At 41.9% G+C, this 26,421-nt stretch overlaps 1 protein-coding gene across 2 annotated transcripts in view; it reads right to left on the bottom strand.

Annotated features, from left to right (window-relative positions):
• Positions 1-21,124: 21,124 nt before the first annotated feature.
• tle5 (TLE family member 5, transcriptional modulator) overlaps positions 21,125-26,421 on the bottom strand; it is a 48,226-nt gene continuing 42,929 nt past the window's right edge. Inside the window, exons 5-7 of one of the 2 annotated variants that reach the window (XM_063466709.1) lie at positions 24,959-25,021; positions 24,133-24,207; positions 21,125-22,494 (exon numbers count right to left, since the gene is read on the bottom strand). In XM_063466709.1, coding sequence (XP_063322779.1) covers positions 22,270-22,494; positions 24,133-24,207; positions 24,959-25,021 — 363 coding nt within the window. In that variant the 3' untranslated portion in view covers positions 21,125-22,269. Of the gene's footprint in view, positions 22,498-24,132; positions 24,208-24,958; positions 25,022-26,421 lie in introns of both variants that reach the window. The other variant, XM_063466708.1, reaches the window with a different exon arrangement.

Genomic DNA, 26,421 nt, shown 5'->3' with positions numbered 1-26,421 from the left:
TGCTCAAAATCGTAAAATAAATAAACAAATATTCAGTATAATATAAAATAAAAGGCTGCACATCAGATTTGTTTGCAGGAGTTTAGGTGCTGATACACAGTTTTCAGCTTGTATTTGTTTTATTGGCACTAACCTGCATAAAGCATCAGCACAAAACAGCTCCAGTTAGCCTGAGCGGTCACATCACACATTGTATATAAGCTTGTCAAACTTAGCAGCCACTTAGCCGATGAGAGCAAAAAGTTATAACTGTATTAATAATCACGCAGTAAAAAGAACAAAGGAGAAGCCGGAGCCAAAAGCTTCCAGAGTTTAAGCTTTATTCTAAACCCTTATCAAGATGATTTATCTTAATTAAACTAAAATCATAAATATCACTCAGAGTTTTGGGTAGGTTGTCACTTGAAAGGCTCGAAAGTTATACACATTCAAATCAAAGTGCAGGAGCAAAACAAGACCAGGGAAGCTTTCACTTAACACCGATTGTTTGTTTCCAGACCGAATCTTCCCGTCATTTACAGATACAGCTGCTGTCAAAGAATAACATCAAACTAATGCCTAAAAATTCAAAATTGTACAAAGATTACACATATAAAACACCATCTTCTCAACAGGAAAGCCTCAAATACTAGCTTCGCTATCAAATGCTTTGGTTTTTCCCTGGGAAAACTATTTGTTCCAGGGCTACATGCTAACACTTAACATACACTGTGTTGGTTCCATTTTTAACCTCTTTTCTTTCTTAGGATTTTCAGTGAAGTACAACATATCTTATTCTTTGGATGAAAGTTTCTCACCTTTGTCAAAGGTACGTGGAGAAGAACGTAAAGTTTGAAGAGGGGAAACAGGGCGCAGACCACGGCACCACCAACATTACTGGGACTGTGTGCAATGAACTTGTGATCCTGTTGCCTTTGAAATGGTTGCTTTGAAGATGGGACCAGGTCTGCAACTACTCACAGTCAGTTACTGTCATCAAGGATACTTTGGATAAAAAGCAGGATGAGATGGAGTCAGTCTACGAGCGAATGGGGTCAAGATGGCAGTTACATGCAATCTGCTCGTAGTAATATGGCAAAAACTGCAAATCTGTAGCCAGTTTTGGGGAGTAACAGAATACATGTACCGCCGTTACGTATTTAAAATACAAAATATGAGTAACTGTATTCCGTTACAGTTACCGTTTAAAAAGGTGGTATTCAGAATACAGTTACTTTGCTGAAATGAAGGGATTACACGGCGGTATTTTCCTGTTTCATATGTTCGGCTATGCCCTCTCTATTTTTGGTTTCCACGCCCCAAACAAAACACGCATTAAGAGGCTCTAATGTCTGTGTCTCAATCTCGCGGCCCATGTCATCCCTACTTGCGGCTGCATAATGACGTGAAGAAATATTTTAAAAAATTATTCACAAAAATGATTTAATATGAAGGCAATAGGCAGAGTGTTACAGGCATAGCCCTGAAGAATGTAGCTTCATGGGCAGTGTAGTCCGTGCTGCAGGGATAATGGACTGCCATACCCGTTATGTGTCTGTGAGCGTGAGGAGGGAGAAAAAGGAGAGTCGAAAAGTACGAGCTGTCACCGACCAGAAGCGTATGGAAGCCCGTTTCCGCCACTAAAAAAAACAAAAAAAAAACAAAACAAGTATCCATATCTTGAAATTTCGAGTTATTTTAACTCGAAATTTTTAGTTAGTTCTGCCAATCAGTAATCTACGTGAATGAGGTCACTTTCTTGTTACCTGGAAGCATATGGCACAGAGTAACGCGCACTCAAAACCGGATTGTAACAAATTGGTGCCTTCGCGAGTACATTTGCTGATAGTAACGCCATGTGATTCAGCTAATAACACAAGGATTTCATCATTTTTGAAGCCACGCTGAAAATAATCAGCAATCTGTGCATTCATGACTGGATGTAATACTGGTAGCTTAGCTGTAGCATTTGTAGCTGAGGGCTTCAGCTTCCGGGCAACAAGGAAATGACGTCATCCACGTAGATTACTGATTGGCAGTGCTAACTCGAAATTTCGACTTATGGATCCTTTTTTTTGCGGAAACGGGCTTCCATAGAAACGGGAGCTGGAAGCATGTAAATATAATAATAACCACTGCAGCCAAAAAGAGTGCCTGACGAGCCCAGTTGTAAGTAAGCTATTAAGACTCGACTGTACACTGTGTTCGTGTTTTCCTCTGAAACAATAAGTTCCGTTGGAGCAGCCTTTCAACGCCTCTCTCTGTCTCTCGCTAGCAAAGTTGACCCAGACAACAAAGTAAAGCTAGTTTTCAGCTACGAGCCCGACACGGAACCGTATTAGTCAGAGGTCCCTTTACTACGGTTCGGAGCCGCGGACCTGTTTTATATACTCATGAAATAGTTTTCTATACGAGATCGCTGCAAAAAGTGCAGCCTTACCTAATGTCCACCTACTGTTACTCATTTATATTAAGATTTAAAAATCTAGTCGGTATTGGTATGGTGAGTAACCTTCAGTAAAAATAATAATTCACACAGCAATAGTACATTCAAGTAGTTGTAAAAAGCATGATAATATAATAGGTAATCCAAAGTATTCAGAATACGTTACTCTCATTGAGTAACGTAACGGAATACATTACAAAATACATTTTGAGGCATGTATTCTGTAATCTGTAGTGGAATACATTTTAAAAGTAACCTTCCCAACACTGTCTGTAGCGATCTAAATTCACACAACCTCACTGAAATTCCTCCACAAATAGTGACATAGTGTGCTTGCTTACTTTAATATATCAAAGTAACCAGAATACAACCAGTGTTTCGGCTTGTTTCATTCACAGAATATGTTAGACAAACAAAATTTAATAAACACAGCAACCATTCATACATGTGCAAGAATACAAAACAGCCATTCGCATACATACAGTTCCATGGAAGCTCCACTGTGGTTTAAAGCCAGTCAATCTCCTGCCCAGTAGAAAACCAGTAGAAAACTTGGGTGGGATCTTTTTTGGCTCTTAATCAAAGAAGGATGTAAATGAGGGCTGCTGATTAAGCGTTTCCTCCTCTGATGTCACGCACATCCACTACAAGGGACATTTTAAAAGATAAATAAAAATAGAATGAATACATGAATAAATGGCAATGTTTAGCCATGCAGATGCAATTATAGCCTTTTGTATTCAAAATAAAGAAGTACTGTACACAACGCTGCTGGGTGTTTATTTATAGTACCGCTTCAAGGTCTATTCTTTCATCTTTTCTTAAATTTGCGATAATGCTAGTCCTCGCTCCACGTTTTTTGTAGTTTTTGTATGATAAATTGTTAAAGTGTTAGCACTGAGAGCAGGTCCAAACGGGGGACACATGGTTTAATTTAAATAAACCGTACAAACGGGGCTAATCTCCCCCAAAACTTGGCGTATCCTTTTCAAAAGTGTATTTTGCAGCCTAATCCCAGGCCTCCCGCTCTCACACGGATCTGTGTCGGTGTTGTTAAAACTCTGCAGACAGCACTGTACAAATATAGCTGAGTAACTAGGCCTACTGCAAATAGAACAGAACTGAATTTAATCAAATCAACACAGCATGCTCTATGTTCCAACATTCACCCTCTGGCAGCAACCCTCCTCCTGTTTCCTCTTCCTCTCTCGCTCTCTGTCTGCTCTCTGTCTGACTCAGTTTCTCTCTCTCACACAGACAGCGAAACACACATACGGAAAGTCTCCCTTTACCACATTACCTTATTACTGCACTTACCCCAAAATGGTCACCTTTTCAATTTGTGTCTCTCTGGATATAACTGTTTAATGTAACTGCTCCACTGTATGTGCCAAAACACACAGACGGCACACACTTTTTACCTACATTCGGATACAGACTCCGTCCTCTGCTCCACATAATATATCACCGCTCCCATCAGGTGGGCTAACACAGCCCATGAGTCATCGCGTTAATCATTCTCACTGACCAGTTTTCTGCAGGCTGCAATTATTGGATGATAAATGCCATTTGGTGGTATTGTCAGAAAATTTAGACGACGGGGACATTAAGTTGAAAACAGAGCAGTAAATGCGACTCTGATGGCTGGCCTGCGTCTCTGCAGAGACGGGATAGTTTATAACGGTTTGTGATAGGCTTGCGGCAGTGGTAGCATCTATGTGTGTGCATCTACCGCCTCAATTAGGCAGCAGTCAGTCAATCGGACGACCAGCCAGCCAGCCAGGCAGGCAGGCAGCCGGCCGGCCGGGTCCAGACAGGGTGAAGCAGCAGGCTGGTAAGCAGAATGAACCACAGTGGCAGTGCAAACAGACCACAGCCAGACCACATCACAACCACACAGCATCCTGCCATTTACAGAGCTGCATATGGCTGTGTGCAGGGAGGGAGAGGAAGGAGGAGGGAAGGAAAAGCAGCAAAGAAAAAGAAAGAAAGTCATATAAAAAAAAAACAAAGGAAGAAGAGTGATGGCAGGAAGGACAGGTGTGATGGCAGTGTCAAAGGATGAAGGAAGAAAAGTGGAGCAGGAAGGGCAGGAGTAAGAGTCAGGGAGGAAGGACAACACGAGGAGAGTTGGCAAGAGGAATGAAGTGCTGTTAAGAAAGCAGGAACAGACTGTCAGGGGAGGAAAAAAGAGCAGAAACACAGAGACGAAGGAAGAAGACATTTATAGGGACTAAGAAGCCAGTTTGAGCAATTTTTCCGTCCTCATCCTGTCTGCGTAAAGCCCGCTATATTTACCGACAGCCGAGCAACGTCACCATGGAGAAACAATTTCCCTTAATAACCACCTGCATGCAATCCTTAACGTTATATTGCACAGGTAACCTGAGATAGCGAGCTACAGGAGCGTGTTACCTGGCAGCACACTGACGCTCCCTTTCAGATTCACTCTCGCATTCAAAGAGACAAAGATGCTGAAAAATAAAAAATGAGTGGTTTAAATGAGCCTTTCACCGTCACTCATCGCTGTGGATCTGCAGCTGTAAAAAGACAAGAGTACAGAAGAATTCCAAGGTGAGAATGTAACTGGATACATTTGTTACCTTAGTTACTGTCTAACAAATCTTATGACAAATTTAACTATAGAAGAAGATACTTTGAGATGATCCTTTATTCAGAAGTTGCAGCCACAGTGCACAGGTAGCACACGTTTGATTTGACAGATATTTAATTTGAATTTTACCGGATGCCCTTCCTGATGCAACTCCAAAGGGATTTTTGTGCCTCCTCCTGGGATCAAACCAGGGATCTTTCACTTTTTAAGACAAATGTAACTATTTTAATTATTTTGTCAAACAAATGTAATTTAATCCATTTGGTTTCTTTTTGATTACTCTTACATCAAATGCTTTAAAGCATGCAATAAAGCAGAAAGGATATCTAGAGGCGGCAGATGTTTCCTTAAGTAGAGATCACGCATTACTTTGCACAGTTTGTTGGAGCCTTTCTCAGATTTCAGAAGGAAAGTAGTGTGGAATTTCCAGCACTGAAAGGCGTTCTTGTTTGATGATAACACGTGGTCGACTGGCTGCAGGCATGGCAAATTCAAACTAGAGAAGCGATCGTATTTGATGTGTAAAATGTGAGCACAGTTTACCAAATGAATGGGCTCTAAGTAAATGGACTAAAGAGAGCTCCAACATTCCTACACTCATGGTGTTACCTCATATTTGCTTTGGTGACACATGTTGCCCTGAGATGGAAGAGGAAGAAGGATGCCCCCTCCTCCCAGATCTTCACAGATTTTCCTTTAAAAAACTCCAGGGGAAAGATAAACTTTATGACAGGAATTTCAGGTCCCTAATATCTTTATATTTTCTCAAATAAATAAATAACTACCACATTAAAAATTTTATATATAATATTGACATAAACTTTCTCTGAGGACCCAAGTGCAGACTCTCAGGCAGGCAACATTTAACGAAGAGCGAGCCATTTATCATGCTGAATGTGGTACAAAAGTAAAAGTCCACAAGTAAACTGAAAACAACAACTGCTGGAACATAACAGCAGAAAACTAGAAAACTTCCCAGGGCTGGGATTCAGTGAGGAAGAAGAGCAGATGCTGTGATGAGGGACATGAGATAGAATAGAATAGAATAGAATAGAATAATCCTTTAATTGTCCCACAAGGGGAAATTTGGTTGTAACAGCAGCCAAAAAGACACATATACAAACAAACAGTACACAGGACACAGAACAGAAACATACACAATTTTTCTTAAATATTTACATTAAGAGATAACAATATATACACAGAGGGGTCATTAAGCAAAGCGTACAGAGCTGGGGAGAGTAATACACAGGTGAACCAAATCACAGCAGACGAGACAAAGGATGGGAACTAAAAGCAAAACACCAGGACCACAAAGACTCAAAGTACAACAGGAAGTGATAACTAAATGGGGACGGCACAGACGCACCAAGGAACTTAATATAAGAGACTTGTAACAGGAGGGAGGAACATTAAGGGAGGAATCAAACTTACAGTGAGAGGAGGAATACAATAAGTAATATAAGCATTACACAATGCTGGGATCTCGTATAATAACTAAATAAAATTAAAACGTCCAAATAGTCAAACGCAGGGTAAACAATTCCAGGACCATGACACTGTCATTGTGTTAACTTGAACTGCACTCCTGAAACTAATGACAACAGAGATCTAAAATTTTGCATAATTCCCATGAAAACTACCTCTGGAGTCTTTGAATCTATGACTGGGTTAGGGTAAACATGGTGGAATGACCCACAGCTGGTTTTATTGTTGTGGCTGATCGGTTTACTGCCATGGGATCATTAATATTTACACAAAGATTTACAACAGTCCGCTGAATTAGTGAACTTAAAAATTCCAAGAGTCGGATCAAATGACCAAAAGATAAACAGCGACCTCGGTACAATCTCGTTTCTAGCGTGGATAAATCCTGTGTGGACTGACTTCACTGGTTTTCTAAGTATTGGGATGTTGGCTGGCACAGGTGACAGCTGGAAACACTTCCATCACCGAGGAATCAGCATTCGAGCAATTGAGCAAACCTAATATTTCACAGGCTGACAACCGTGTATTTTTAAGTCATACAAAAGACTCTAAATGGCTGCCAAAGGCCAGATCTGAAAGGGGAAAAAACATTTTAAAAAATAAATAAGTTTGCGACGTGAAAAAAGTCTGCAACCTTGATCTCTGTGCAGCGGTGCTGCAGACGAGTCGCATACATTTTTAATACAAACAATAAAAGAAAAGAAAGAAGAAGAAAAATAGAAAACCAGGTAAATTAGAATTAGGAAGCACGTGTTGCCAGGAATATATTTGTGAAGCACACAAAGGTGCAGAGAGGATCTAACATTAGCATTACTGTGTTTAGGAGACTAACTGGAGGAAGGCCATTATCTTGTCAGTGGCTCTCGCTGCAGTGCTTGCATCTAAGGGATAAACGCAGTAAGAAACAGAGAGAGGGGAGAAATAAATGGTAAAAGAATAGAATAAACAGAGAATACAAGAGGCACAAAACAAAAAACTCTGACAGTTACTAACAGAGGAGAGAAATCGAAGAAGAAAAGCCAAACTGGGAGAAAGATGGGGTTTTTCTCAGGTAGAAAAGAGAAAGAAGCAGAGCAGGTTTCATGGTGCAAGGAGGAAGCCAGACCGCTATTGTAGTCAGTTAGCCTGAGGTGTTTTCATACTTGAGCTAGCACTGATGGATGGAGGTCGTAAGCGGATGAATTAGTGATGAGGATCAGGATGAAAGTGCTTTCCAGAAACAACAGGCCTGACCAGACAGAGCCGGGACACATGGGACAGGTAAGCCCAGGGTGTGAGGCCGGAGTGATAGACGGGACGGGCTGGCCATGAACCCACGAACTGTCAACACGTATCACACATGCCAACCGAGCTTCAGTGCAATCTGCAGACCTGTCAGTGCGAGTGTTATCTCATTTTAGTGCATTCAGGGTTTTCGTAGTCTTTTTTTTTTCCTTTTCTTTTCTCATCCGCTCAAAGATTTTCCACCAAAGTTCACAGCTCGATACTGGCATTTTAGCAACAATTAACAGTAAATCAAACAAGCTGAGAAATTAGCCAGGCTTTGATGAATTAGATGCACTTGATGCTTAACAGCACTCCCTTGAAGATAAAAGCAGAAAAGGTGGAAAAGCAAGGAAGCCCAAAAAACAGGTAAGACAAAACGAAGGTCAAACAAAGAAAAAGAAAAAAGAAAACCTCTGCATGAGAGTTTCAGGAGGGACTTAATTTACTCATAACACCAAAGACCAAACAGAGCTTACATGAAACATATATTAGCAAAGTTAAGAAAATGTTGTAACGTTAAAGCCACAGTCGTCAAAACCTGTGTTTCATTAAACATGTGTGCGCTTGTGCTGATTTTCTAGTCTGCGTAAACAGGTTTATTCACCTCATCTGCATAGATTTGTATCCATATGATAAATACGGTCTTTTTCCTGGTTCTCCATTATGATCAAAACAGCATAATGTCTTCTGTTTATATTTAAAACAAATGGAACTAAACTTCCTCTCAAACCTCCCGGCAGGCACTCGGGAGACGTGCAAATAAGGAAACTTATGTTGGCCTAATATCTGCAAACATTACAAAAGAAGAGTTGGGAAGGCAGAAATATTTGTGATTACATCTGGCCATCTCTGCAACAAGGAGCTTACTTCAAAAAATAAAACACTTTGAAATGAAATGACAAAAATCTACAAAAATATATGACTAATTTATGCTGTATACAATAACCTAAAATTATGGCATGTATGTTGCCTTATATGGAGTAGCAGACGTGCATTTTAAACCCCTTTACAGTATGTAATAAGTACAGTAACATTGTAATAGTATAATAGTTAAGGCTCCTGTGTGTCTCAGCCTAAACTGCAAACAAACAGCCAAAGGAAACATGTAAAGTCCGATGTTTGTTTTAACACATAAATAAATGTAAGAGTAGGAATAATTCTGGATCCTGATTGGTTGCTTTAACTTTTAGTAACTGTGAAAACAATTTAATCAGACGTCTATAAGCAAACACACAGCGCTGCGCCAAACCCTCATCACCCATGATAATCAGGGAGCGCACGACTCATCCGGCCTGCTCTCATTCCCAGAGCATCGATTAATGCAGTTTCATCAGACTCACTTAACGTGTCCCATTCATGCCTTTAACGTGTCTCTGCTTCCATGTCATCACATAAGGATGCTCACAAGGGATTCAAAGTTAAAATAAGTGCATGGAGTAGGCGTCCTTCGATGTGAGGTGTTAATGCAGAAAAGTTCAAAATGACTCTGACAAATTGCTCCACGCTTTCATTTCAAGTAGCTTCATTTACTGAAATGCTCTATTTGCAGGACTCTTACAGGTATTCTGACATTTGACCACATCACCCCAGCACTGAAGTCACTTCACTGGTTCCCAGGGAACTATAGAAGTACCTTAATGGTTTGGCTCCTCAGTACATTTCTGACTTGCTCACTGTTTACAAGCCTAGAATCAGATCTAAGTGTGCTGAAGGTGCTTTCAGTTACTGCTGACCTGAGGTCAAATACACCTGAGCATTCAAAAAGAGACTCAACACAGATTTACACTTAATAGCTTTGATGTTTCATTTTGCTGTTTTCACTGCCTTAATGTACTGAAGTCCTACACAGGTTTACATATAATGAAATGTGCCATTACTGCTGTGAAGGAGCATCTTAAAACCAAAATAAAATGATAGAGGAAGTGAAAACAAAGGTCCGAATGGGATGCAAACTGCTGCCACTCCAACCCACTAATGTGGTTTGATGCAGCATCCAGTGGTGCCGTGGCCGGTGCATCGAGGGCCAGGGGACACCTTGTGAGTGACGTGGATGCATCAGAGGCTTTTGACTGAATGGCAGTATTTGTTGCAGTAAGATGGGAGAGTGCCGAGTTTGTTTAAACGTCACAGGTATCCTGAATACGTAAATCTCTACGGTGCACAGAATCAGTCCACTTCAAACCACTGAACCTGATCATAACCACTCTGAGCACTTCCACTGAGATGAAGTGCATTCACAGGTGGAAAAGTGGCACCGGGACCTTCATCATTCTGAAACGTTTCACAACGTCTGCACAGTAGCCCCAGTTTTCCCAAGCTACTTATGTACACTACGTAAATGTATGAATCTAATCTATCTACACGCAGAGTTTGTGAATGCACAGTAGTCTGCGTGCAGAGTAAGTGTTGTTCTGTTAAAACTGTGAGAAATGCAGACAGACAAAGGCTCGAAGCAAATATAAAAACAGAAGGAGAGCGAGTTGCTGACAAATATGGAAGGCAGAAAAAAGATGGGAAGACAGAAGGTAGAGGAAGAGAAAAAGAAGACCTGGTTTCTCCTCTGGCAGCCAGGAGACAAAGAGGAGGAGGAGGAGGAGGAGGAGGAGCAGCGTGGCAGGCTGCAAATAGAGCTGGAGAGAGGGAGAGAGGGAGAGAGGGAGAGGAGAGAGAGAGGGCACTTGCTAAATGAATTTGGCTTTCAGCGATGGGGAGTCTACTCCACTGCTGCGCCAGTAATGTGTGTGCCTGTGTGTGTGTGTGTGTGTGTGTGTGTGTGTGTGTGTAGGCACATGTGCTTGTATGTTCATATCCTCATATAAACACACGTATGACTGCCAGCAACGGTTTCTGTGTGTGTGTGCCTCTGCATGGCTGCCTCTGTGCATCTTAATACGCAAATTGTTCTGCAGATTTGTGTGCAAAAAACATCCGTGTGCGTGTTTGTGCATATCTTTTGGACAGGCGGCTAAATAATGTTCCTAAACTATGGTGTGTCGGGAAAAAACGAGGAGTGTGTGTGTGTGTGTGTGTGTGTGTGTGTGTGCGCATTTTACACACACACTGTCACTGGGATTGGAAGTGACAGGCAGGAAGTATCAGAGGCAGCTGGGTAACAGCCCACTAACCACACAGGGGAGGGCTCCACACTGAACAACACAACCAGTGGGGGCAGAGAGACTACAGAGGGAGATGTGGGGAGGTTTTAGGGGGCAGAGATGAAAATCAAATGGAAAGAGCACAGAGGAGTAAAAAAAGAAAAAAAAGAAAATTTGTTTTGGGAACAGCTGTTTCGGAGCTTCTTTGCTTTATTTTCAAGAATTAGATGGAAAGAATGACATCGGTGGCAAATAATACCACGTGGACTATCTGACCCCTAGCAGAAGCATGAGGTAATGTTTTGATGAGCGATGGTGGGATTTTCATTCCCTTTAACGGGCTGAGGTTGTTTCAGTGATTGCGAGTTAATAAGCGTGCGAGCAACAAATAGAGAAACGACTGTGCAAAGTCAGCAGAGAAGGAACTTCGGGAATGAGTGAAACAGAGAGGGAAGAGGAAAGAAAGAGAGAAAAGAGGAATGGGTTGGATGGATAAAGAGCCAGAAGGAATGTGCAGAGGAGTAAATGGATGGAGATGCACCAGACGCAGCCTGACACAGCAGGGCGCAAGGTTTACAACACTGGTCATAACCAGGCATACCGCTCAGTCAATGACTCCCTGAAGTGCAGAACCCATGGACACCACCAAATGCTGCATTTCCTCCCTTGAGGTGTTCTGCCAGGCCTTTAAACATGCAGCCACACGGTCTCTCTGCCTTCAGTTTTGTCTTCAGTAAATGCCTTCTTGGCTTGAAATCAGGTGACTAAGTCGGCCATTGAAGAATATCCCGTCTTTCCTTTTTTTCCCCAGAGAAGCTGTTAATGTAATTAATTAGAACCCTTGAATTAGAGCTGAAAGTCTGCACTTCAATCCAATCATTTGATTTAAGATCTAATGTGATCGTGTACAGAGGCGAGGTTAGGAAAACTGTGCCATTGCCCAAACGCTTATGGACCTAAAAGCATCCCAAACAAAAACAAACAAATAAAAACACCAGGCATGCTCAACTGTAGACAAATGCAGTCTAATGTGGGCTTAGCGTGCAATAAAGCCCCACCTGAACCTAATCCATGATGGGATTACATTACAAAAGTAATGATGTGTTTTGTCCACATACAAAGACAACCAAGAACCAAATCAAATGTCAGCCAAAAAGAATATATAATTAAAGTTTCTCTTGCTTGTTTGTTTTGTTCAAGAAATACATATGAAGATGTTAATTTCATATACAAATACTTTGGTCTGAAAACTGTGAATGTGTCAGTCTGTGAATGTAGCCTGTGGTGGTAATAGTGACTTTAAGCAAGTTACACCCTGCATCTAACATTGGTGAGTAACATCTGCATGCAGTGACTAAACCTGAAATCTTCCTGGAAACGCCCGGTCTGTGCAGAAACACAACAGCTCTTAAATCACTCACATGCTCAGAAGTGTTTAGTTTTTACAGCAGCCATGCTGAACAATTCACAAACTCCTTGCTGTAAACCTAAAGCACGGATACAGAGCAGTGTAAAATCTTTTCATCATATCATAAAGAACTCTAATAACAATATTTCTGTGATTATTTTCACAGCAAATCAACAACTGTTAAAAAAAAAGACAGTGTTGACAATTTTATCAACAAAGATTCGAAAAATGTCCAAGGGGGAAAAAAAGGTCTTGGTTGAAGACGGCAGCCGTTAGGCAGCAGAACAAGAGAGGCTCAGACAGGAAAAAAGCAGCAGAGATAGACGCTGAGTAATAGAGATAAGGCGAGAGTGGTTATGAGTCAAACACGAGGACGGGGTGGGAGATGAAAGACAAAACTGAAAAAGAGAAGTGAATGAAATGGGGTGAGATGATGAAGAGAATGAGCGAGGAGGAAAGAGGAGGCGAGCAAAGAGAGGAGAGAACAGAGAGCGGAGAGACAAAGGGTTAGAGTAAATTTTGGGTTGTTTTTTTTTTTTTAAAGATGAAAATATCAAAGTGAAGAAAGAGAGAAAAGGAAAGAAGAGACGAGGAAGGTGAGTAAAGGAGAGGGCAGAGCATGAAGGAGTGAGAGAAAGGTCGTTTGTATCTCGTATGAGTGCATTAAAGTTTGAATAGTCTCTCATCTCTCTTTCTGCATTTGAAAACCAGCTACACACACACACACACACACACCAAAGATCAGATGCAGCACACACATAAAAGCATGCATAAACTGTGTGTGTGTGCATGCATTCGGGAACTGTACAGAGAGAAGACAAGATTAGAAAAGCAGGCCAAGAGACGCTTTCCCAGGGTGCATCTCTGGAAGCATCTGTATTAGACCGGGCTGTGTCAACACTCAGCTCCTCCAGCTGAGGCCGAGAGGAAAGGAAAAGAGACACAGGGAAAGGCTGAGAATGAGAGAGAGAGAGAGAGAGAGAGAGAGAGAGAGAGAGAGAGAGAGAGAGAGAGAGAGAGAGAGAGGTTTTTGCTTTGTGTGTTTGCTTCTTTCCATTTCCGAGCGTGCCTGACAGACACGCAGACACTGATCACTGAATGCAGTGGAGGGGGGGGATGAAGATAAATAGAGGAAGGCTTTGAACGGAGAAAGAGGGGAAATTTTATATATAAAAGAGTCACAAAGTGGCAGGAATGAGCGAGGCAGGGAGGGAAAAAGGAAGGAGAGAGGGAAAAGAATGACTGTGATGGATGGGCCAGGGATGAATGGATGGAGGGCTAGTGCGGCGGCGGGTTAGAGGATGGAGACACGGCAGACGTGGAGATTGACAGCCTCCTTTCCCGGGGAGGGATGAATAAAGTGGCGCAGTTGGGTAGGCGTTGAAGGGGGGGTGGTGAGTAGTATTTGGGGGGGGGGGGGGGGGGGGGGTGTCAGAGGAAGAGAGAAAAGATGAAGAAAAGGAGTGAGAGACGGAGGAGGGGAGGTAATGAGAGATAGAGTACGTCTCCGTAATCAAGCCATAAAGGAGAGCTGGAGCGAGGGAGCGAGGGGGAAAAGACGAGTGGGCTCTGAATGAGTCAATCATGATTAATCAAGACGCTTCTTGCTCTCCGCCGCTCTCTCCCTCTTTCTTTTTGCTTGCACTCATCATCATCATCATCATATACACGCACACACACATACACACAGACGCTTGTTTTCCAGTGCAGGCCCTGTGCATTCCCATCAGGACTGCATACACATACACAGAGTCGGTGCTTTCATTCAGTTTGCAGGTCCACAGCCGGCGTCTTCAAACGTGTCCGTTTCAAACCTGTTGGCTCGTGCAGCTTTAAGTCACGCACGTGGAATGGATTAAAATATAAATGCACATGATCTACAGATTTGACTTTTCCCACTCCGGCTCTGTCAACAGCATCGAGCTCAACACAAGCAGCAAGTGGGCAGTGACAATACTAACTTTCATTTGTATGCTATATGAAGAGCAGGCACGGATATAAGCAGAGCTCTCAGCTGAATGGTGAAAAGTGCCCGGTGGGAAAAGAGCAAGCAGAGAACTGAGGGTCTCTGAGCGCTGCTGTAATGAAAGAGGTTCATTTGTTTATGCAGCAATGAGAGCACCGTGTCAGGTTTTAACCGTTTTTGAAAAAAAATAATGAGTGTCAGTTATGCTCATTTCCTGCTCCGTATTTTTATTGATGGATTCTAATGGAGTTGCTTTGTATGACTCACAGTTTTCCCTTCTATTACATTTTTAAGCCAACTTCTTTCTGATTGGCCGCCGCTTGCAAGCAAAAGGTATATACAGGAAGTGGGTGGAGCAGTGTGCGCGAGATTCCTATGTTGAGTATATACGCTATTACTAATATTATACTGGGCTGTGTTTGACTCATGGGGATGTGCTGCACAAAGCCTGACTTTCAAGATTGGATACCACAATATATATATGGCAGAATTTAAGGACAAGCATAACAAGTGTGCCTTTAAAAAACAAACAAACACTGACACCTGAGCCTTGGTACTCTTGTCACTGCTGTTCTGTATTCATGCTGGTTACATCTCAGCATCACAACAAATGTGAGGGGCTTTTGTCTGGTTGTGACTCACTCTCTCATTTATACAAAGTATAATGCATCTCAAACCACCCCCAACCCTGCACCACTAACCCTCCTGCAGCCTCGATACATTGCCGGGCTGGGCACCTTTAAATAAATGTAGCTCAGCGGCCGGCACTGGCCTGCATCGCCAAGCACCATTAACAACAAATAGCAGCATATTGCTGTCCTAGCTCTGAGTCTTTTATGTGTGTTAGTGAGGAGAGGAGCTATAGGGGACCAAAGACTGACTTTCTCCAGCATGGACTGCTAAAATATGAAAGTTTTGTTTTTTTTAATGGCCTGAAAAATAGGTTTTTTGTTTTGTTTTGTTTGCTTTTGTCGTCCTGAGATGGCACTGAGGAATATGCTACAATAGGGATCTTTTCATGGGATTTGTTCACATAATATGACACCAACTTTATCCTTTAAAGTGCCACTAATTAAACAACCTAAGTAAGAATGTGGCACTTTTTTCCAATGGGGTTTAGAAAGGGGAGGGGGAAAAAAAACACTGGATGAGAGAGATGTGCGCCTCCTCTGCTGCCTGTGTAGCTTCTTGTGAGGAATGTGTGAATCCTCAGACAGAAAGAGGAAAAAATAGGGCACTTTCATATTTATTTAAGTGTCAGATCCAGAGCCGTCTGCAGGGAGACAGAATAAGAGAGGAAAGGGAGGAAGAGGGGAGGAAGGGCTGCAACCACAGGAACTCAGAGGGCTCACAAGCCTTCCTCTCCCTCATCTCTGAAAACACACACACACTCTCACATATCTGGCTGCTTGGACACACAGTGAGGAAGGCAACCAGAGGGAGACGGTGACAGGGAGGAAAAAGAGAAAACAGACTGAGGAGGAAATGAGAAAGAAACCAATGTAATTTTGCACAAAGAAAAACAAAAATCCTTGGATGTGCATCCACCTGAATGGACAAGGAGGAGTGGTGAATGCAGCAAACCAAGTTAGGGCTCAAACCTGATAAACACAGCATCCAAATGGGGATATTGTACAGGTGCCAAGCGGGGTCGTGATCCGCTGCCTTCGAGATGTAACATCAAATCTGGACGCACGCAGTGCAGAATAGATAAAATCTCATCATCGCAGCCTTAAGAACAGGAAGCTTCCCCTCCAATGTGACACACAAACACAGGAGCGCATGTGAGAATACCTCAGAGCAATTACCTGCCGGGTTCACCTCAGTGGAAAAAGGGCTGGTAAACGTAAATCAACACTTCCTCCTGGTGGATCTGACGTGAACTACAGCCACCCCGGGGCGGTCAGAAGACATCAGGACACGTTTAAATTAAAAATTCCGGGTCTGGAAAAAACCTCAAACATCACTGATCTTAAAACACTGAGTGCTCTCTTATCTAGGCTTTGGAGTTAGACCCTAAAATTTAAAAGATGGGTGATTCACTCGTATGTTGAGTTTTTTTAGTGCCACTATAAAGAACATCTGCGCTGGCGTGATGAGTAACAGCTTCCCAAAGACACGCACAAGCTCAAGTTTAAGCTCAAATACTTGAGAGAGATTTGATTAATCCGCACATTAATCAGCCATGCCAGCGTTTCTTTGTGGATCTGGGTTTTTAATTGGTCTCTCTGAATGGTGGCAAAAGAGCACTTCAGTATCATGAAGTGAAACTGATTTAAAAATATATCACTGGCTCTGCATCTTTCATCCAATTAAAAAAACTAAGTTGCCCATTTTCCAAATAATATGTTACCTTGTGAAGTATGCTTCATGGGCATATGCTGAAATTAAAGTAGGATCGAGTGGGATCTATTGGCAGAGATCACAATCGTCATTTATTTAGAGCTCAAATTAAAAATTGTTAGGTTTGTGTTACCTTACAATAAATAAGACTTTCACTGTCACATGTCTAAAGTGGCATAAATCTAGAGAGGGGGTTTTGGGTTATTCGTATTTTTAGGAGTCAGCATTGCTACACCTGCACACTTGGAAAAGCAACCGTATTCACCTGATTACAACGTGCATATTTCCTAATAATCAATCCATCCATCCATTTGTCCTTATCCAGTCACGAGCCTGAACAGAGATTATCAGACCTCCCTCTTTCAGGCCTATGCCTCAAGCTCTTTGTGGGGGTACTAAGGTGGTCCTAGGTCAGCCAAGAGAAGAAACATGTCCTGGTTCCACCCTAGAGTTCCCCTCACAGTGAGGCATACCTGAAAAACCTCACTTATCCTGCAATAACGTTTTCTTTGTAACTTTTTGGGGTGTGAGTGGTGCAGCAGCCAGCCAAGCTAGGGATTGGTTATTGTTAATGTTGATTGCAAAATTTTCAGTCTGCAAGTTCACACTCATACCCCGAGATAACCGGGAAGCAATGACTCTTCCATCCTGCCAGCAATAAGCAGAAAAAGGACAATAAAATGTTGGAAGCCCACGAGAGCCACTCTTCCCAGTCAGGAGACGGTGTGCATCAAGTCAAAGACGAGCGAGACTTTTTTATGATTTGATTGACTTTATTTGTAAGGCACCAGAAGTCCTTCCTTACTGCAGAACATTTCATTTTATTTATAGTAAATGTTTGCTGTACTTTTTTTTTTAGAGTTTCTTTTTCGTTTGTTTAAATGAAGCTATGATTTCAGACACAAAACATTTTTTTTTTTTTTGCCAAAGTACACACTTTTAGGTTTTACATTATACACAAAATAAGTATTTAAAAAAAGACCTTTACAAAGCTCAAAACGCTTACAATGCTTCACGCTATGAGGGCAAAGAGGCGGGTAGGTGGCACAGGAGTCAAGGGGAGTGGGTGGGAGGGAGGGAGTGTTTGGGTGGTGGGAGGGGGGAGAAAAGGAAAGGGGGATCAAAGGGTGAAAAGGTCAACATACTGCAGTTTCCCTCCCCCCTGGTGTCACATCAGTTTTGTAACACAATAGCACAAGAATCATCCAGGACAGACAAGAGAAGATGCAGCCATATACACATAAAGCTTTCTATGTATAACTGTATACAGAGGCGAGCACCTCCAACTACTTCAACAAATACATAGAATTTCATTTGTACGTCTAAAACGTCAGCCTTGCAAATCTCCCTCTAGCTCATATCGATTAATATTTAAAAACGAAGAAAAGGGGGGAGAAAAGGAACGAGTGCATCGATCACAGAAAGTTTGGATCAAACATTCTTTAAAAAGAAAAAAATATGTCTCCACTAGAAAGAAATCAATCTCAGTTCCCCCGCAGACATGCATTGATGTGTGTGTGTGTGTTCTGCTTTGTCTACACGCTCTGCATTTCACTACAACAAGTACAGTATGTATGTAACTAGATACATACAGTATGCAGCTAGATGGGAGGACGACGTGCCGCGAGCTTAATTCACAAGCAAGGTAGCATGTTAGCTTTAGTTGTAAGAACAGCAACGCATTTCATCTGGTTTAGCATCGACTACGGGATCTGTACAAGTGTTTATACACACCTTGTTTTATGTATTCACATACATACACAACAATGGGGATCATTGAAAGAGTCCTCCAGCAAATGCCATCAACAGTTTATCATCTGAACCTTTAGAAGACGGAGGCTTTTATTCTGAAAGTCCCTCATATGTATTTTCACTTTTGGATATCAAACGTGCACGTTCGCCGATCTCTTTGAAGGGTACTTCTGCAATAAAAATGTGCTTTATCATCAAACCGGAGACCATTCTGAGCTTATTTGCCCCCAAATGAAAGGAGCAGGGTTTTTTTAAAATACATATACAGCTCGAGATGGCTACACTCAATGAAGCCATTCAGAGATGAAAAGAGAGGAGGTCAAGACAGGTGTACGTGCTTTTAAGTGTGGTTCGGCATTTTCAAAGTATACGTGGTACCTCTCAAATTGCATGTCATCTTTTAGAAAGCAGACATTTTGTCCATTCGCACTTCTGTTGCCTGACAAGTCCCCGGGACAGTAAAAAAGAAACTCCAGTATATCCAAAAAGCAAACAAATTCAACCCAAACATGATGAAGAAAGCGATGTAGTCTCTATTCTTTTTTGTTTTTTTAACTATAGACAAATTTTCAGTCCTATTTTGCATTTTTTGGTGTCATAAATGCACACTGGGTATAAAAATTGGTCTACTTCCACTATTTATTAATTTGCACTGATACTTTTCACAGCAGAGATTTTGACTTGTACTAACAGGAAGAATATCTGTGTTACTGATATAAATTACAGCTCTGTTCAATCTAAATTTCCCACTAAGCAATGACAGTATGATAGCATGAACAGTACCAGGACACTGACACCTTAACAGCTCAATGGAAGTCATTAATTCTGCTATTTACACCTTACCTTACTGTGACATGTCAAAATGTCTGAAGTGAAAACCACCAAACAAAAGATACTGTCAAACTGGCTCTATACTACTTTACAAATAATAGTCTCCTGACTGACTGAGAATTTGGACTGTAATGCTATCATTATACAAATTTTCTTAATCAATTAAATGCAACATAAGACTTTCAGATGCCTCTAAAAGTGATCGCTGATTATTCTCCTTACTAATAACATGAATTCTTGCCATGCTGGTTTGAAAAATAAATAAACAGAAGAGTTTATTAAAGAGCTGCAGATGTGTCTTCATTTTGTGTAATGACCAATTTTAGATCACAGTAAGGAACTGTATGTAATGCAAAAGACACTCTTTAATTTAAAAAACAAAACAAAACAGTATTTGGTGATATTATATTATATTATGCTCCTCTCAGATCACAGCCCTATTCCAGGAAGCAGGTTTAGCTAAAATTCAGAGTTTGTAATTCCTTCGATCCGCAGACATATGGTACAAACTTTTTTCTACGATTATATAGAGTGGCCCAACATAATTTTATTTTTATTTATTTAACCTTTATGAGACTCAGTATGTCACAAGCGACCTCTGTTTCAGACAGCATCATTAAAATGTCTGCCTACTGACCAGCCTCCATGAAAATACCAACTCAGAGTTGCTGATCTGCTCAGTTTACAGTTAGAGTCTGACTTTAGTAAACCTGGTTCCCAGATTAGTGACCGTCTGGTTGTTGCGTTTGCTGCGTGGCATTCAAATCACGTGTGTTGCAGAGTGCCCTCTGTTGGACAAACTATGCAACGTCAACATGTGCCTGAAGGGTGTTTCTACCGAACTCGTTAGAAATGACAATATCAATAGTTCCACACGGAGGTAATTTGGGCAGACGTCTTGCGTGTCTACTACATTTTTTGCAGACCCCCACATGGAGCAGAACTTTTTTTTTTTTTTACTAAGAATTTGGTAAAAGATGAAGTGGTATTTTAATAAAATAATCAACCACAACTTTAAAGCCATCTGCCTAAGACTGAGTATGTTACCTTGCACCTCCAAAAAAGGTCCAACAGGTTGGTGCATGGAAACGAGACATCTGGGAATTGTCCTTTGGCGTCTGGCACCAGGACGGTGGTAGTAGATCCTCTGGGACCGGATAAAGACCTTCAGCAATGTGGCAGGGGTGCCGTTGCTCTTAATAACATCTAAAGGAAAGCCAAACCAGAAGATTTCGCAGCTGAACTTTGTACTGCAATGAGATCATCAATGTTGTGGCGGGCTGGCATAGTTTCGCCCAGCTTCCAGCAGACTCGAGGTCTAATCTGAAAACAACCAAGAGCATACAGGACCTTTCTGTTTGAAGGGGGTGTTTTTGTTTAGTTTGGATTCATAGCAGCAGCTGTAGAATGCACTTGTGCTTCATCTGTGTGAATTACAGTAATGTAACTATATTCAATCATACTCAGTGCCCCATGTAGGCATTAAATCAACTGTATAATGCAGGATTAATCTGATATGTGAAAGATCTTTATGTGCAGTGAATCGTAGGGTATTTAAAAGTGAATTTACACAGAGCCCGTGTTTTTGTTTCATGCTAGGATGGAGTCGTTCCATTTAGAGACCAAAATAAACCAAAGCAGACCACTTTTCGAGAACTGGATCACTGCAGTAATTGATGCCACCGGTCTAGTGTCTACTGTGTGTTAAGTTTGCACACTCAGATTGGATAAATAAGCCATTCCCTTTGTGACACAGTCTGCACCCTGTCATTGTCCTTGTTCTGCACAAGCCTGAACCAAGCGAGGAGGATGCTTCAAAGACACACGCTGCCCTCTGCTGTCAAACACACAACATGCACTCTTTCTCCCCTCAGTGTCTGCTCTGATATTAGTGCACATTAAAGAGGAAAAAGATGGTGGGAGGGTGTGGACGTGAAGTGGCGTTACTTCTCTTTGCTGCACGTTGTGCTACCTCAGCTCCGTTTAATGATGCCTTTCAGTTAAGGTGCTGGGTGGATTTATCCAACGTACCTCACAGAGTCGGGCAAGGATCAAACGTCCGGGGGATTACTTATCGAGGTGGGTCTGTTATCTACTCTGACGGCTCTCAGCATTAAGTCGGATCTAAGAACATGCTTTTATTTTATATAAAATTAGGATTACTCACAAAATCTCTAATTTGCCCAGATATGTCTTTTCATAACACCGATTCTCTTTTGAAGGCAGAGGTTTTTGATTAGAAAGTGAGTATAGCTTTTAAGTACGCTTCTGTCTTTAGCCAGGGCATTATTTAAACAATTCTCTGATCTTTTATCAATCCAACATTTAAACTTTGAGCCCACTTTTAGCTTAGAATGAATACACGCGAGGTGAAATACCATGAAATATCAACACTGCTGATCTTGGTGAGACCTTTATGTTGGGAAAATGAAGTTTTTAGGAATCCTGTGTTGCATCTAACAAGTTTTACAGCTTGCCAGCAAATCCAAGTGTTTAACAGTTTTTCTGTTTTAACACCTACGGAACAGTGCATTCAGTCTGACGGATCAGTCCTGTCTAACAAGGACCTACGAAAGAGGCAGAGGCAAGAGGTGGGAGGAAGACAGGGAGGAAGAGAGAGAGGCATGGAGAAGAAAGGAAAACACGGAAACTCAACAGGAATCAGAAGAGAGAGAAAAAGCAAGAGGGAGGCAGGAAGAAACAGAAATAGAAAGTAGTCCTGATTTTCTTTTAAAAAAAGGGATAAATGTGGCTTAATCACATGCAAAAAAAGAGAGAGAGAGAGAGAGAGAGCACTTGAAGATACAAGATACATAAGAGAGCGACAGTCTCATGGCTTAAAAAAAAAAAAAGATATAGAAACAACCCAACTATGGTGAATACCAGGATATAAGGTGGTATGTGCCAAAGACCTCCCAATAATGGGGTTGGCTAGGGGGTCTGAAGAGATGAAATTGAAGCCCATGTTAGGTAGTGTCAAAGAGAGGGAGACCTGGGGGAGAGGCTATAGGCCAAGTGGGTTTGAATCTAGGGATTCAGGTCTCTGGATAAAAACAGAGCTGAATAGGGCTGAAACACCATCTAATCAGACTTGTCTCCATCCTCCTCACGGTGGCTGTCGACTCCATCCCGCGATGCTTTCTCCTCCTTGGCCAGCTGGGCTTGAGAGGCCAGCAGGGAAGAGAGGGAGAAGAGACCAGAGGAGGTGGTGACGGCAGGGAGAGTCGGCTGGCTCAGGCTCAGTGGCAGCGGAGTCATGGGCAGGGCCAGGCCCTGAAGCTGAGACAGCTGGTGAGCCTGGAGCTGCTGCTGCATGGAAAAGAATCAGACTCAACTTAGAGAGAGTAGGATAGATCAAGCGCACAAATCACTGCAAAACACAGGACAGACCTATTATAGAACCACAAGTCATGTTTAATATATAACCCTTGAGGCACAGCGCTAATAGTTTATAGACAACAGGATAGATGGAACGCACATATCAATGCACATGCTCAGTAGAAGATACACATAGCTTATTTATAATAGATGCAGTTTTTAAGATGTATAAAAGCCTAAGAAAACAAGTGCAGACAAAGAGGTATCTGAGCACAGAACTGGCAAAAACAATATCATGGGATCGACATGCCTTTGATTTTAAAGTACAGAAAGATACATTGTTACTGCCACGCTTCTCTTTTACACACACCCAAAAGTGAGTTCATTTTTACGGCAGTTCCCTCTGACCTCTTATAATCGACACATAACTGCCCCTGCTGATCCTCTAACTTTCTACATGATGTGACTAAAGTCAAAGCAAAAGATCCACCGACAACAGAACGCCCTACCACAAACGCCAACGCAGAGCGCCACCTTCTTTATCACAAGTCGCAGACACAAAGACAAAAGCAACGCACCACCGTGAATCATCCATCACAGTGATGGAGTGGCTGGGCTAGCGAACACTAGACAATAGTGAAATGATGGAGGAGCTAGGATAGCTAACACGAGGCTGATAATGATGAAGCGTAGCTGAAGTAGTTAAAGCTGCCGATATAAAGAATATCTGCGCATAGCAGGCTAACGAGCTGGCCTGGTTTGTACTGATTTGGTATTTTAGCTAGCGAGATAACTGTGCTGTAATTGTTTCAATGGACAGGATTGTGGCATAATCAAATTTATCCCCTTGATGGGATGGATACCTCCACTTTTAAAAGACACAAAAAGTAGTTTACTCGTGATGAAGAGTACTACACACTCCTAAGACATAAGTGTAGAAGAGATTTTAACCCTAATAATGCCACGAGGACAGCCCCGAGGTTATCTTTACTTAAATCTGCACATTTAACATGAAACCTAAATAAAAAAAATCCAAGGCATGGATGCTTTAACAGAAGAATCCAGCATTTCTTTGGAGCTTAGCCACTTCTAGAAAAGTTAATTTCTTATATTCCAACTTTTGGTGCATCAGAACAAAAAATGAAAGTCTGTGCTTTAAAAGTTTCTCTTGGACTCCATCAATATAACTCTAGAGAAACCCTTTAAAAATTCACTGTTCCCAGAGCTGCTTAAACAAAACAGTGGGAACAATTATAAATGTTTATTTTACTGTGCAGGCATACATTACCAGCGCTTGAATATAATCATGATTTATGGGTCATTTTAATGTTTTTCATTAGCAATTGAAGCTAATAAAAGCTTATTTATTTTTATAATGCTCTGTTTAGGAGGAAACAGATTGGGGGAGGAAACCTTTGAGGTTTAGGGTTTTTCATTTCACACGATATAAAAAAGCAATTAAAAAAAAAACGAGAAGCGCATTTTAGGTCTTGAGAAAAACACAAAGGTTTTTATCCTCACAAACAATAAGTCAATAAATGCAAGATGTAAAAGAAAACAATAGAATTGATCGGGTTGGTCAATATTTGCACTTTTTCAGGCAGGGTTAGGGCTGCAACAACGTACCCTTATGATGGAGTTCATCTCTGGGGGGGTGACCTGCTTGGCCCTCTCTATGGCTGCCAGGACCTGCTGCTGGTGCTGGAGATGGTGGGTGGGAGAGGGGGGGGAGGCAGGGGGTAAAGACAAGAGGAGGAAAGTGAGAAAGACAATAAAAGCGAGACAGAAACATAGGGAGGAGAGTTGGGGGTGGGTGGAGAGGTTAGATCAATATCAATAGTCCCAACAGAGACCCGACTACCCTCTCTGGTGTTGCGCCTCCCCCTCTGACCATTTTGCTATTCATCCAGTTACACACACACACACACACACACACGCCTTGTGTGACACCCGGGAATGGATGGTTGGCTGGTGTGCTGTAATGGGTGGAGGTCAACCCCCTGGTGGGCAGATAAGAGCATGGCTTATCTGAATCGCACAGCCATTTATTACACTGACACAAACACACACATGTATAAAGCAAGAGAAGAGTTGGATGGAGTAGGAGGAGGCAAAGGAGGGAAAAATGGAGGGAAAGATGGGAGTGAAGGAAGAGGTCAAAAGGGGAGGGGGGAAGGGACAACCGTGAGGATGGGACAGATTGAATATGGCAGAATCGAGGTGGGGGCAGGGTGAAATGGAAATTGAGGTGGAAAGAAACACAGGAAGCAAGTGATGATGAATGATGGGAGGAGAGAAGAGGGATGCTGAGCTTGAGGTCACGGAGGTGGAGAGGTAATGAGGTGGGAATGAGGGTGATCTCATTCCAGGATGTAAGGAATAGTGCTGAGGGTCAGAGGGTTATTGACGTCTCTGTGCCAGAGTGTGTGCGTGTGTGTGTGCACGCGCTTACCTCCTGAGACAGGTAGGGGAGGACCTGTGCGCAGATCCCATTCAATCTCTTGACTATCTCAGCCTGTTGGAGGAGAGCATAGTGGTTTATAGTATTCCATATTTTTATCACTCCCAACAAACCAAGTGAAAAAATATGCAACTCAATTGGTTATTTTCCATCTTCCCCACCCTGTCAGCATCAAAGCTTAATAATTTTAACCTTAAAAAATGGTCATAAATATAAAAAAACTTTTCACTGTTTCCTAAAAACTGATAGTTGTTGTAATAAACAGGGATAATTGTATATTCAGTGGTTAGAATAGCACGGTGCATGTATGAGTGTCTCAAAATAAAACACACTGGGCGTGTTCATAATGAAGTAAGGGGTGGATCTGACTGTGAAATGTAGGCTCAGATTCTGGGTTATTCGCCTTTCTGAAACTTACAATGATCAAAATTTACAAAACGGACTTTATGGTTTATTGAGTTCACCACAGCGCACAGATTGGGATTAATGACCCGGTTTTATGCTCGATGCCGTTCCAGATGCAACCCTCTCATTTATCCAGGTTTGGAACATTAGGAGTACACCTCCTCGTCTCAAACTGCAACACTACACCACGCCACCACTGTTTTATAAAGTATGAAATCAGTGACTGAGCCCATAAACTCAGTGGGATAGTGCTTGCAGATTTTTTATTTTTATTTTTTGCCACCACAGGTGTCTCCCCCTGGTGGCCATTAAAGAGAATGGAGGTTTAAGACAGACAACATGGGGGCGCCTACATCCATATTTATACTGTCTATAGTCAAGAATTACTGGTGCAGGGGATAGAGGGGAAGGATATTCTTACTTTTCTATTAGACTAAGTCACTTAAGTAATGCTCGGTCATGAGGGGATACACTAACAGAAGGAAGCTCATACCAGCTTTGCTTCTGTCTGAGGCTGTAGAGCACCTTTGGACAACTAAACGTAGGGTGGTGGTGTCTTTAGCACTTAGATGTGGATTTGCTGAATGTAAAAAATGTTACTGCACCTCACTGGGTACTAATGCCTGTGAGATCCATGGAGAAGATTTCATGAACGAATGAATGAATAAAGTCAGAGATGATAACATAGAACAACCAAAGCCAGAAAAGGTGAACAAAAACCATGCCAGGGCAAAGTATCGAGGACAACAACTCTATGGAACAGAAGAATACAGCATAATAGCCTCTGGCTACATAGATAAAATGTGATATCAGCTCACGGCTCATTTTAATCTTTTCATGGGATTTAATGACAGCTCAAAATAAAGAGTATCACCACACTTATCCTTTAAACCCTTGTTAAATGTGAATCGTCATTCAGCGAATTTAAGCCTCACTCATCAGTATGGGAAACATCTGCTATGACCTTCCCAAACTGGAGCAAATATATCTCACACACATGAACATCTATCAGATGTGTCAGAATCCCTTTATTCACCTCATTAATTTAG

This window comes from Pelmatolapia mariae, linkage group LG23 (assembly GCF_036321145.2).
Source record: "Pelmatolapia mariae isolate MD_Pm_ZW linkage group LG23, Pm_UMD_F_2, whole genome shotgun sequence".
NCBI lineage: Eukaryota > Metazoa > Chordata > Actinopteri > Cichliformes > Cichlidae > Pelmatolapia > Pelmatolapia mariae.
Note: the sequence above shows the minus strand (reverse complement) of the source record. Positions and strands in the feature narration are given on the sequence as shown.